The sequence below is a fragment of the Biomphalaria glabrata genome, chromosome 9 (genome assembly GCF_947242115.1).
Source record: "Biomphalaria glabrata chromosome 9, xgBioGlab47.1, whole genome shotgun sequence".
NCBI classification, from domain to species: Eukaryota; Metazoa; Mollusca; class Gastropoda; family Planorbidae; genus Biomphalaria; species Biomphalaria glabrata.
Genome location: NC_074719.1, coordinates 44,914,665 through 44,928,985, shown reverse-complemented (window position 1 = coordinate 44,928,985; position 14,321 = coordinate 44,914,665). Strand labels below are relative to the sequence as shown.

At 39.3% G+C, this 14,321-nt stretch overlaps 1 protein-coding gene across 1 annotated transcript; it reads right to left on the bottom strand.

Annotated features, from left to right (window-relative positions):
* Positions 1-5,791: 5,791 nt before the first annotated feature.
* On the bottom strand, positions 5,792-14,011 carry LOC106050453 (uncharacterized). Its single transcript, XM_013205426.2, has 3 exons — positions 13,882-14,011; positions 12,632-12,699; positions 5,792-7,873 (listed from the first exon to the last, which is right to left on the bottom strand). Coding segments are annotated over exons 1-3 (1,866 nt in total). The 5' UTR covers positions 13,884-14,011; the 3' UTR covers positions 5,792-6,077.
* Positions 14,012-14,321: the final 310 nt, after the last annotated feature.

Below are 14,321 nucleotides of genomic sequence, written 5' to 3'. Positions count from 1 at the left end.
TCACCCTGATAATAAAGAAAAAGATTTGAAAATCTTTCGAACACTCAAAGATAAAGTTCAGAATAGACCTACAAAATCTCTCTTCCTCATCATATAGAGAAGATGATGGTTTGTGTGAGTCTTACAATATCTCTTTACTTATACAAAAATACGGAAAACACTATAGGTAAAACATCGATTTTACCAGCCGTTGTAATTTTAAAAACTGTTTTACAAAAACCTACTTCTGATATTATTAAACGAATTTCTTTAAGCAACAATACAGTTCAATGTCATATCTGTGGCATAAGTTATAAAATTAAAAGCTTCTTATGTAATTCTTTGCAAACGACATATATACAATTTGGGGTCAGCATCGTCGCAGGCTCTGACAAGGTGTAGCGCTGTGTGCTGCAAACTGCCTAAGGGTCGTCTGCTCCTTATTTTTAACTCAAGAGACCTTTCCCATGTTTGGGTATAGCTGCAAGGCAGTACAGTTTGAATTCTATTTTCCATCTGCTAGGTAGGCTGCAAGCCAAGTCTAATGAGCCCTTCCTACCGAAAGCTTACTGGTCTAGGTACTCATTAGGTACTCACCTTCACCCTTGTTAGTGAAAACAGTTCTCCATACCCAATATTTGAGCCACACGTGAAAGATCAAGACATATACGAGAAACTGCACTTTGCGAAATCTTTTACAATCGTACATAAGACTAATTAATTAATTGATTGATTACTATTTAATGTTTGAAGACTACTTCATAGAACAACAAATTCCCATATGAAAAATGTATCCGTAGCAATGGATAATAGATGTGCAAAAAACAAAACATTTCCAGTGTGTTAGGTGATTCCAGTAATAAATATAAATTGTTATTTTAATTAGTTTAAATTTGAATTTTATAAATAAAAAAAATAGATCTCTATAACTTCATGTGTAGCTTTAAATTACTTTTGCACTCTTTAACTCATTACAGTTAGAAATTTGTTTTAAAAATTATTTGATGAATTTGCAAAAGTTAAGTAGGGGGTCTAGCGAAAACCAGAAAACATGGCAAGGGGTCTACGAGACAAAAAAGTTTGGGAACCACTGGTCTAGATTGAAACATAGCAAATATATAAGAGAGTCTAGAAGTAATTTTGAAATCACCAATCAAAATCTTCTTGAATATCTAAATTGGAGTTATAAAAAGACAGCTATTAATATTCTGTGCAATTTTTTTAAAAATTCTAGATTGATGATAGTCGACTACAGTGAAACACATATATGAGGCCCAAAGAAGCCATTAGCAAAGCGGACAACGACTTTGTCTACATTTGAAGTGACAAAATATATAGGTCGCATGGGTCGCTAATTAGTTTGCAACCAATCACACGCACTTTCTACAGAGGTCCAGCACAATAACCACTAGATCACTGGACCATTAAACCATTAGAACTCTGGACTTTTAGACCATTAAACTACTGGACCACTGGACTATTAGACCACTAAACCACTGGACCACTCAACTGAATAAATATACCACTACACCACTAAAATACTAAACAAATAGTCCGTTAGACCGAAAGATCACTTGATCACAACAACTTTGCCGCTGGACCAGTTGACCACTAGGCCAGAGGGCTGATCGAGTGATAGAAACATTAAAAATCATATAATTCTCTTGAATCTTAGGTTTATAGTTCTACATCTATCTTCCTGTCATTCTCTAGCAATACACAGCGACAACATTCTGTAGCAACACCAACAACGACAACATTCTGTAGCAACACCGACAACGACAACATTCTGTAGCAACACCGTCAACGACAACATTCTGGAGCAACACCAACAACAACAGCATTCTGTAGCAACACTAACAACAACAACATTCTGTAGCAACACTAACAATAACAGCATTCTGTAGCAACACTAACAACAACATTCTGGAGCAACACTAACAACAACAGCATTCTGTAGCAACACTAACAACAACATTCTGGAGCAACACCAACAACAACAGCATTCTGTAGCAACACTAACAACAACATTCTGGAGCAACACTAACAACAACAACATTCTGTAGCAACACTAACAACAACATTCTGGAGCAACACCAACAACAACAACATTCTGTAGCAACACTAACAATAACAGCATTCTGTAGCAACACTAACAACAACATTCTGGAGCAACACTAACAACAACAGCATTCTGTAGCAACACTAACAACAACATTCTGGAGCAACACCAACAACAACAGCATTCTGTAGCAACACTAACAACAACATTCTGTAGCAACACCGACAAAATTGATCTAGCACTACCAACAATAACATTCTAAAGCAACAACTTCCTCATTGTATAACAACACTAATCTTAAATCTTGCGGTTACTAATGGACAATATCATCCAATTTTTTTTCATCCTACAATAAATCAACGATGACATAACTTAAGACACAGAAGTTTTATCCTTATAGTGAAGACAAACTTAGTAGTTTTTTTTTTGTTTTTTTTTAAAGGCAGTGAAAGGTTTTTTTAATGATTCCCGTTGGATTTCCTCATAAATCTGATGCTTCGATTAAATCTCTCTTCAAAATATCACAGGCAATAAAATCGGAGGTGAGCTCTAAATGTCCAATCTTCAGAAACCTTAAGAATGAGAATACCCCCTTAACTTTATGTTTGTGCTCAGGGTTTTCTGGATACCTGCAACATATGAAAAGCGTCTGTCGAAAAAGTACTGCCCCCGTTATTTTATATTTTGTTACAACCCCAGAGTCTAGCTAGCGAGGTGAACTGAATGGTCTCGAACTGGTTCACTTCATGGAGATGTCCAATTGAGTCTAAGATGTAGGTACACCTGTCATCACTGAAACACGTCATGTTGGACGACAAGAACTCAAGCTCGGTTAAATGCGACAAAGTGTTTTCGTCCGTATCCCAGCAACGCACAACTGTTGTTACAAATAAGGGAGAGTAAAAGACTAGAATGTTCTTGAAAAAACTTATTGCAGAATTGATCTTTCCTATGTCAAGGTTAATCTTGTCATTCGGACAAAAAGGCCGATATCTAAACACCAAAAAGTTTGGCAATGTGATAATGTATATGCTGGTCTCGTGTGCGAATAAAGAGAAATATTTCTTCTTCCAATTTCAAAACACTTGTCCATTGTTGATTTTGTAAAACAAACACCTCACTGGCCAACGCGTACTTCACATAAGCGTACAGTTGATGGTTGAGTACCAAAAATTTATAAACATTCAAGTTTGTAGTTTTCGGGAAAAAGAGCCATTTGTCTTTAGCGAATGAATAAGCGGCAATTTTATAAAAGTCGTAGCAGACGACACCTACATTCTCAACTGTCTACGGTCTCGATGAATTGCAGCAGGCGGTAAATATCCGTTGACATAAATGGAAGTATTAAGTGCCAAACATTTAAAGAAAACTTTTGCGCTCTGAATGTTGTGTTGAATCAATTTTATTTCGGTACAGATTGGCCACACAAGATTTAGAGAGCAAGAAGTAGCTGGTAGAAGTGGAAGTAGATACACGATTCTAGGGTTCACTTTTTGCTTCCTTGCTGGCGATGGGGCTCCGTCATCTGTTTGGTTGACAGAAGAAATAGAAGCAAGAGCGACAGAACTGTTTAAGAATTCATTTGATTTACTTTCGTCTGTACCCTCTTCATGTTCATTTTCATTCCCAGCTGAAACATTAATATTATTTATGTCTTTACCAGCTTCATTGATCTCAGAAGAACGGGCGATAACTTCTGTAACAGCTTTATTTATTGAGAACTCCTTATTATCAATATCATTATCGTTCTTGGTTGTTTCTCCATATTTCGCCCATTCATATATTGAGCGAATAACCAAATCTTCAGAAGTAACTGCCAGATTGTTACTTACAATAAGTCTAGAAATGTCTTTGAAATCTAATCGTAAATATGACACTATATATCTCAGCGTCATAAAGTTATCAAGCATGCATATGTAAATTCTTTCAGAAACTCTTTTAGACTTCAAAGATTCCGCTTGCCTTTTATAAGTTTCCAGAGAAATATTTTCCATCACAAAATCTTCACAATGTTGTATCAAGAAATGAATTTGAAGCTGATGAACTGCAGACCAAACTTCCAAGACATTGTCTTTAGTCAACAGCTCACATCAGGTGTAGAGAGTTTGGAGAATCAGCTGAAAAGTCTTCAAGGGAATATTCTGTAAGTCAACTTTCATTTATAGTTTTTCTTTCATCTTAGAATTAAGGAGACTTTTGAAAAACTCAGAACAAGAAGCGACTATAAAACTGTGGCATCTGATACTTTCACCTTCAATGTTGACTTCAAAATCTTCTTATTCATGATCTTGCCAAAAATGTCCTATATTCTGAACGATTCTTTGGGAAACACTCCTCTTGGGAAAATCTTTGCTGCTGTTCGTTGTGAGTTGACCAGAAAGAATCTAATAAACCCTGTTTTACTTCATAAGATGTAGATATAGAATTAAATAGAGTCCTCTTGTGTCGTCCAGTCAAGATATTTGCTGATAAAGTAAAGTAAATCTCTGTGAGTCTGTGGTTTTTTTTCTAAATTAAAACTACCGTTCAATTTGAAGATATAGGATATCCAAAAACCAAAAAAATAAAAAATATTAAATAAGCAAAATTTTAAAAAATCCTTTAAAAAAAAATCCAAGGGAAATAACTCCGCACTAACAACTATACCTCTCAAAAAGTTATTTTCCCTTTTTACCAGGATTTGAACCCGAGACCCAAGCGCTTTACCGCTCAGCCACCGCGCCTACAGGTGATATCTAGAGCCCTTCTATAGCATTCTATCCATGGCTAGGATCCTACATTCTAATGCTGCTATACGCATCGAAACTTCGCAAGAGCATACAGGAATGTTTGCATGGCCAAGAAGCAGATATGACTAGAGCAGGGGTTCTCAACCTGTGGATCGCGACCCCCTTGGGGGTCGATTGACGATTTGGCAGGGGTCGCCAAAGACATCGAAAAAAAATATTGTTATTGTCTATTCTACTATTGCTGTGTTTGTGTGCGAGAGGGGGGGGGGGTCGCGGCAGAATGGGGGATTGTAAAGAGGGGTCTCCAAGTTAAAAAGGTTGAGAACCACTGGACTAGAGGGTAACTTCAGTGTCTTTCCTCGTTGTCATTGCAACAGCTGCTATGGACTCATCTCTGGACGGCTGTTTCAACTTGAGTTTTACTCAATCAAATCATTCACTACGCTGTGTTCACAGTGGTATTATAAAATTAGGTATTTCTGTGTCACTAAAATTATTAGCAAACTTTTGCTTATAGAAAAAGACTTGATTCGAGTGAATCAGTTCATTACTGAGTGGCCAAATTATTTAAGGACGGTCCTTTTGATGAAGGATAATCAAATTCATCCTAGCAAGACAGACAGACAGACAGAGAGAGAGAGAGCGAGAGAGAGAGAGGGAGGGAGAGAGGGAGAGAGAAAGAGAGAGGGAGAGAGAGAGGGAGAGAGAGGAAGAAAGAAAGAGGGAGAGAGAGAGAGGGGGAGAGAGAGCGGGAGAGAGAGGGGGGAGAGGGAGAGAGAGAGGGAGAGAGAGAGGGAGGAAGAGAGAGAGGGAGAGAGAGAGAGAGGTAGAGAGAGAGTGAGAGAGAGAGAGAGGGGGAGAGAGGGAGAAAAAGATAGAGAGAGAGAAAGAGAGATGTGGAGGAGGAGGGACTATCTACAGATCATGTGTGGTGCCCCCACGTTCCAAGGCACAGATGTAGATGCAACTATACTTTTGACATGAGACAAACAAAACAAAAATCTCAAGTCTTTTTAACATGTCCTTTTAAATTCTGATTTATCAGTGTTTGGAACAGATTTTATTTTTATAATCATTCTCCAAGCTCATATTTTAAAAGCATCGAAATATCGTTTGAAAATTATTGCCATTCATTATCTAGTCACAATTCCCCTAACGCTTACAAATTACAATGTTGATGAAACAAAAGATGATATGCTGTCACGATGTTCGGTGCTAGGAATAAAGTCTCAGTTATATTATGTTCCTTCCCTTGCGAAGTTATTCGCCTTGTTTTGGGGTAATTTCGTCAGAAGCTTTCACCACACTCATTTCAGAAGAGTTTTTGCAATTACAAAAGGAACAAAGTTTGACCTCGTTCTAAACATTCTCAGAACTTTGAGCGACGAGTAGACACCCTTCACTTCGTGGTAATATTTCCCATTCTCAGGGAAAACGCCGCATAAATACAATTTGTTCTTAAATAGAAGAGCTCCTTTCAGCTCCGCTTCGAAATCCCAGATCTGTACAATGAATGTGAATTGAATTTTTTCAGAGTGCTCCACGCGGTACAGATGCCCAAACTTGTCTAGAATGTACACGTATTTCTCGTCTTGAAAGTGGGTCATATTGTCAGCAGATAAATCAAGCTTAACTGAAAGTTTCCAGACATTATCAAGCTTAACTGAAGGTGTCCAGACATAAGCTTCCGTTTCCCATCCATGGACTCGTGCTTTGGCTGTTTGGCCGTTTTCCACTTCCTCAAAGACAAGAATGTAGCGTTTAAAACTCATGGCGTACTTTGCATTTTTTAGAGAGTGATGAAACTGTTCAGTTGTTGCCCCTGGATTGTGAGGTTGAAATCTTTTTATAGTTAAATTGTCAGAACTGAACACGTAAATGTACTTATCGTGTGACAGAAACAAATTCATTGTTTCATTGTCAGAGTGAAACACGCTGACCCAGCTATTGTTCACAAAATGTAAGACCTCCATTTTATTATTCTTGTTGTTAAGCGCATAGAGTTGGTCTTTCAAAGTTGTTAGCTGGAGATTTACATTGGCTAAATAAGAGCCCGAATTGTAAAGCCATCCATTTCTTTTCAAGGAAAAAACGTCCAGTCCATAATTATACATGACCCCAACTTGTTCTGAGGTACTGCTATCACGATGTATGGCTGCAGTTGGCCAAAACCTGTAAGGATTGTTACTGTTTTGAAATGCTGATGCTTCAAACAAAATATTCTTAACATGCGTGTTATTCTTTGTTAATTTATTGCAAAAGAGATTGTTGATACAAGGTTCAGAGAGCAGAAAATACCTGGTCGCTTTGACAAGTTGATGCAAATATTTTTTTCTTTCATTGGCTTGACTTGGAACTGCCGGAGCTTGTTTTTCTTCTTTATAATTACCATCCATGTCATTAATAGATGAGTTATCATCTGTGTTATAGCCAGCACCTTTCGCTTTTACCATTTCTTGGACATTCTGGGTTGTCAAGTCGCCATAATTCACCCAATCATAGATTGAATATAAGACTTCATCTTCAGAACTCGCATTGAGTTGGTCACTTTCAATAAGTCTACACAATTCTTTAACATCTAATTGTAAAAATAATTCAGTTTGTCTTAATGTCCTAAAGTTCTCTAGAATATATTTATGTGTTCCTAAAAAAACTCTCTTAGACTGAAGGAAATCCGCCTGCTTTCTGTAAGTCTCTACAGTTTCTTGAGTTATGTTTTCAAGAATAAAATCTTCACAGTGTTTAATCAGGAAATGAATCTGAAGCTGATGAGCTGCTGACCAAACCTCCAAGACATTGTCTACATTTAACAACTTACATCCGGTGTATAGAGTTTTGAGAATCAGCTGAAAAATGTTCAGGGGAATATTCTGTAAGTCAACTTTCATGTCTAGTTTCTCTTTCATATTAGATCTGAACAAACTTTCGAAAAACTCCGAACAAGAGGCGAGAATAAATGAATGACACTTGATGCATTCTCCTTCGATGTTCACTTGAAAGTCTTCGTGCTCGTGATTTTTCCAAAACTTCCCTACGGACTGAAGAATTCCTTGGGAAATATTTTTATCAGGAACGTCCTCGGAGCTGTTCCTAGCGACGTGGGCTGAAAGAAACATTATATAAAAGTTTATAGTAAACAAATATAAATAAATCAATAGGTTATAGCGCTACTTTCATGTTTATAACATGTTCAGAGCGCTATGATCCAATCTCGTTTGAGGACCAGTTGTGTTTTTTTTTTTTTTTGGGGGGGGTCTCTGCGAGAATATTTTCCGTGCTGCCTTTAGGCGCTTTGTGAGCACAACTCTGCTCGTGTCTGGTGTTGAACCTCGAGCCCCTGCCCCCTTCATAGAAAGCCAAGCCAATTTCAACGGGTACTGAGCCTCTCGACCACGTTTCCCCCTAATACAACGATATTTGTAAAATTTCACTACGTTTTAGATACAAAGATGCAAGTCAATGACTTGGCTGAAGAATTTTTACTTTCTTTAGTTCTTACTATCACTATCTAGACTCTTTTGGTCACTTCCAAATGAGAGAATGACAGAACGGGTCTCGTTAGCCTATCAGAAAACTCAAGATCCATAGAAGGTATAAGACAATTGTTCTCACCACAATTATATATGGCTTTAAGACCTCTGGGCGCCATGAGGGATATTGAAAACGCTTCCATATGATGGCAAGACTATCTTGCAAATAACCGTGCTCTACCGGAGGCCGGTGTGGAAATGTAGAGCTCCTACCAACTTCAAGAACTGAACAGGGTAGTACAGCTATCCCATAGAGAGGATGACCGCACAACGATGGCGATTTTTTGGGGGGGGCGGGAGTTTCCAGTGCGCGATGTGGGTGCTATAAAGGTCAATTCAGTCGCCTTGCTACATCACCGGCATACAGAGAAAGCAGATAGCTGGATATTTGGCAAGCCTCACACTTGAGACCTTCCCCAATCCCCCCCCCCCAAAAAAAAAAAAAAAAAACCTTGCTAAAGACAGGCGCTTGCGACAAGAAGAAAACTTAAAAATAATCCCGGCTTTGTCATCAACAGATGTGGCTACAGTAGATGTGGCTAACTATGTAGGTTGCAAAAGGGTCTGTGGAAAAAAAAAGTAACATTCACCCTTCAGACCTTGCGACCTAGAGGGCAGATGATGTAAAGATCATCTGTTTCTGTGGCGCAGCTAACGAGGATGTCACCTGGCAAGGACAACGACCAACCGCCTTTACTTTTCCCCAACTAATGTCAGGTAGAGGCGCCCTAAAGATCCCGAAGTGTGGTCCCGTGATATAGCGCTCTCGTCCTGAATCTTGGGAAGCGAAGAGAATGCCTGAACTTTGAACTACATTTCATGTTTACATTAATAGGTTCAGCTTTGAACTCCAGCTTACAGGAATGAGCTCAACAAAAACAAAGTTTCGGTCTACAAGGGTGTTTACTCCAATTTTTCTTTCTATCAGTTGGAAATCCGTTTTTAGAAAGCAGCGATGCAATGGATACTATTCATACAATGGATACTATGGATAGTATGGATACAATGGATAGTATGGATACAATGGATACTATGGATACAATGGATACTATGGATAGTATGGATATTATGGATACAATGGATAGTATGGATACAATGGATACTATGGATAGTATGGATACAATGGATAGTATGGATACAATGGATACTATGGATACAATGGATACTATGGATAGTATGGATATTATGGATACAATGGATAGTATGGATACAATGGATACTATGGATAGTATGGATACAATGGATAGTATGGATACAATGGATACTATGGATACAATGGATACTATGGATAGTATGGATATTATGGATACAATGGATAGTATGGATACAATGGATACTATGGATAGTATGGATACAATGGATAGTATGGATACAATGGATACTATGGATACAATGGATACTATGGATAGTATGGATATTATGGATACAATGGATAGTATGGATACAATGGATGCTATGGATACAATGGATATAATGGATAGTATGGATACAATGGACACTATGGATACAATGGATACTATGGATACTATGGATACAATGGATACTATGAATACTATGGATAGTATGGATACTATGGATACTATGGATACAATGGATACTATGGATACAATGTTGTTTGTTGTAAGTAGAATAACAATGAAGTTGAATCCTAATCGTGTTAGCTGGATTTCAATCATTTCCTAGACGTGTAGATTGCGCCGAGGTTTGTAATCTTGAGGGTTTTGAGTTCGAACTCTGCCCTCACACTCTGCCCTCACACTCTGCCCTCACACTCTGCCCTCACACTCTGCCCTCACACACTGCCCTCACACACTGCCATCACACTCTGCCCTCACACTCTGCCCTCATGCTCTGCCTTCACACTCTTTCCTCATACTCTGCCCTCATACTCTGCCCTCACACACTGCCCTCACACACTGCCCTCACACTCTGCCCTCACACACTGCCCTCACACACTGCCATCACACTCTGCCCTCATGCTCTGCCTTCACACTCTTTCCTCATACTCTGCCCTCACACTCTGCCCTCATGCTCTGCCCACATGCTCTGCCCTCACACTCTGCCCTCACACTCTGCCCTCATACTCTGCCCTCATACTCTGTCCACATACTCTGCCCTCATACTCTGTCCTCATACTCTGCCCTCATACTTTGTCCTCATGTTCTGCCCTCATACTCTGCTCTCATACTCTGCCCTCACACTCTGCCCTCATACTCAGCCCTCACACTCTACCCTCACACTCTGTCCTCCTACTCTCTCCTCATACTCTGTCCTTATACTCTGCCCTCATACTCTACCCTCATACTCTGTCCTTATACTCTGCCCTCATACTCTACCCTCATACTCTTTCTTCATACTCTGACCTCATACTCTGCCCTCATACTCTGTCCTCATACTGTGTCCTCATACTCTGCCCTCATACTCTGTCCTCATACTGTGTCCTCATACTCTGTCCTCATACTCTGCCCTTATTCTCTGTCCTCATACTCTGCCCTCATACTCTTCCCTTATGATCTGCCCTTATGCTCTGCCCTCACACTCTGTCCTCATACTCTGCCCTCATACTCTGTCCTCATACTGTGTCCTCACGCTCTGCCCTCACACACTGCCCTCACACTCTGCCCTCACACATTGCCCTCACACACTGCCCTCACAATATGCCCTCACACTCTGCCCTCATGCTCTGCCCTCATGCTCTGCCTTCACACTCTTTCCTCATACTCTGCCCTCACACTCTGCCCTCATGCTCTGCCCACATGCTCTGCCCTCACACTCTGCCCTCACATTCTGCCCTCATACTCTGTCCACATACTCTGCCCTCATACTCTGTCCTCATACTCTGCCCTCATACTCTGTCCTCATGTTCTGCCCTCATGCTCTGCCCTTACGCTCTGCCCTCATGCTCTGCACACATGCTCTGCCCACATACTCTGCCCTCATACTCTGCCCTCACACTCTGTCCTCATACTCTGTCCTCATACTCTGCTCTCATACTCTGCCCTCACACTCTGCCCTCATACTCAGCCCTCACACTCTACCCTCACACTCTGTCCTCCTACTCTCTCCTCATACTCTGTCCTTATACTCTGCCCTCATACTCTACCCTCATACTCTTTCTTCATACTCTTTCCTCATACTCTGCCCTCACACTCTGCCCTCATACTCTGTCCTCACACTCTGTCCCCATACTCTGCCCTCATACTCTGTCCTCATACTCTGCCCTCATACTCTGTCCTCATACTGTGATCTCATACTCTGTCCTCATACTCTGCCCTTATACTCTGTCCTCATACTCTGTCCTCATACTCTGCCCTAATACTCTGCCCTCACACTCTGCCCTCATACTCTGTCCTCATACTCTGCTCTCATACTCTGCCCTCACACTCTGCCCTCATACTCAGCCCTCACACTCTACCCTCACACTCTGTCCTCCTACTCTCTCCTCATACTCTGTCCTTATACTCTGCCCTCATACTCTACCCTCATACTCTTTCTTCATACTCTTTCCTCATACTCTGCCCTCACACTCTGCCCTCATACTCTGTCCTCACACTCTGTCCCCATACTCTGCCCTCATACTCTGTCCTCATACTCTGCCCTCATACTCTGTCCTCATACTGTGATCTCATACTCTGTCCTCATACTCTGCCCTTATACTCTGTCCTCATACTCTGTCCTCATACTCTGCCCTAATACTCTGCCCTCACACTCTGCCCTCATACTCTGTCCTCATACTCTGCCCTCATACTTTTAAGTTAAAAAGTCCGAAACTTTAAAAACAAAACAGTAACCCCTATACAATTATACCTATAATACTACCCCTATGACACTATTTCTATAATACTATCCCTATAACACTATGTATTCCTATAACACTATATCCATAATACTATCTCTATAACCCTCTATATATAATACTATCCATATAATACTATCCTTATAACACTATCCCTATAATATTATTCATATAACACTATATCTATAATACTATCCCTATAACACTATTTCGCTATAACACTATCGCCATAACAATATCCTTATAATACTATCTTTATAATACTATCCCTAAAACACTATCCTTTTAATTAACATTATCCCTAGACACTATCCCTTTTACACTATTCTTATTATACTTTCTTTATAAAACTATCAATATAACACTATGCTTATAATACTATCCCTATAACAGTAACATTATCCCTATAATGCTATCTCAATACTATTGCCCCTCTAATTAACACTATACGTTCCTCCAGTTAATGACAGGTATTGGAATTGGTTGGACAAGTGGGCGACCATACATCCCTAACTAAAAAAAAAAAAAGACCTACCGGGATTTGAACGTTGGCTCCTTGTTTCAGAAGCAGAACCCTTTACAATACATCGACAAATATACATCCTAGAAAAAAAAAACAAGGTTAACCGTATAATTAGAGATGCAAAAGCTAATCATATTCGACAAAAAATCGAAACTTCTGCTTCTTCAAAGGAGCTATTTAGGATCACCGCTGAAATGTTAGGGGGAGCTAATAACGAACGTTTGCCGTCATCTATCCCAGTATCTGAACTTCCTGATTCCTTCAATAGATTCTTCATTGGCAAGATTGAGCAGATCAGAAATGACATGCCATCCCTCTCATCACAGCTTGACCACTCTCCAATCTTTCAAAATTCTTCTTTTTGCGAGTTTCAGCGTGTATCTGAAGATTATGTCAAAAGTACTATTTTAAAGATGCCCAATAAGTCATGTGACCTAGATACCCATTCCAACTTCCTTGCTCCTTGAATGTTTTGACTAAAACTTTTTTAGATTGTCATTTTAGCTTGTTTGTTTAGCTTTAGTTTGTATTTGTAATGTTATTACAGCGCCTTGAGCCTACATTTTGTTTGTTAACAGCGCTTTATAAATAAATATTTATTAATTAGCCACCACTGACAGATGAAAAGAGCAACCATATCGTCTTTGTAATCTTGTTAATTAAAGTTTTCGATACAAAATGATTGACCTCAATTCCAAGCTGATTTACTCCTGCTACAAGCGTATCTTTTCTAATTAGGTAGGTGAAGTTGGTTATTGGATTGGCCTCCGGCTTTGTGGTGGTTACAAAATAATGATATTAAGAAATTCCCTGTAGCAGGAGCTGCCGAATAGCCAACAGGCCGGATCAGGAGGCTATTTAGACATTATCAATAGTTCCATTGACATAGCTGCATGTAATACAAAATTAAATATCAATCCACAAATATTAGTCATTCAATATGATGATAAGTGAATAGGAAATGTCATAGGATATATTATATACAAATACTCTTTCTTCCCTAGTGCTATTAGAGCATGGAATGGGTTGCCTGAGCTAGCCAAGAAAAACAAGTGACTTGGCAGGATGTTAAGTCATTGGTTAACATGAATGACCAAATGCATGACGCGTAGGACGTAATCATCTTCTTTTTTGAAGTAACGTCTGTATTGTATAAGAATAAGACATAGATACAGAGCTTCTAGGTGAATGCTTGTTGACTAATCTATGGCAATATTAGTGGTACTTTTGTGTGTTCTCAATAGACGAATTTATATATTTACATTGCGGTCTGTCTGGAACATTGATGTTTTAAATCTCGCCTTTGTGTACAAATTATTTAACACTCCTAGCTGATGAAATGATGCTTCAGTCAGTAGCTCAGATACGGATGTTGTTGTTTTATTACGTAGATCACTTCCGTTTATTAGCAGATTTATGTTCAAGACACAGATCTAAAATTAGTATAGTTCCATGGTTCCATGATTATAAACCAGCGGTTCTCAACCTTTTCAGCTCATCGACCCCTTTTTACAATTCCTCACTATGCCGCGACCCCCCCAACAGTAAATCATTTTCGTTTATAGATATAAGTAACTGCTTAGGCTAATGTTACAAAATTATAATTGTAGGCCAAATGTAAATCTCTGGTATGCATCGACAAAGCTTTATGTTTAATTATGAAACAAATGTTATACTATGTTACTATATCATAGTCTTGAAT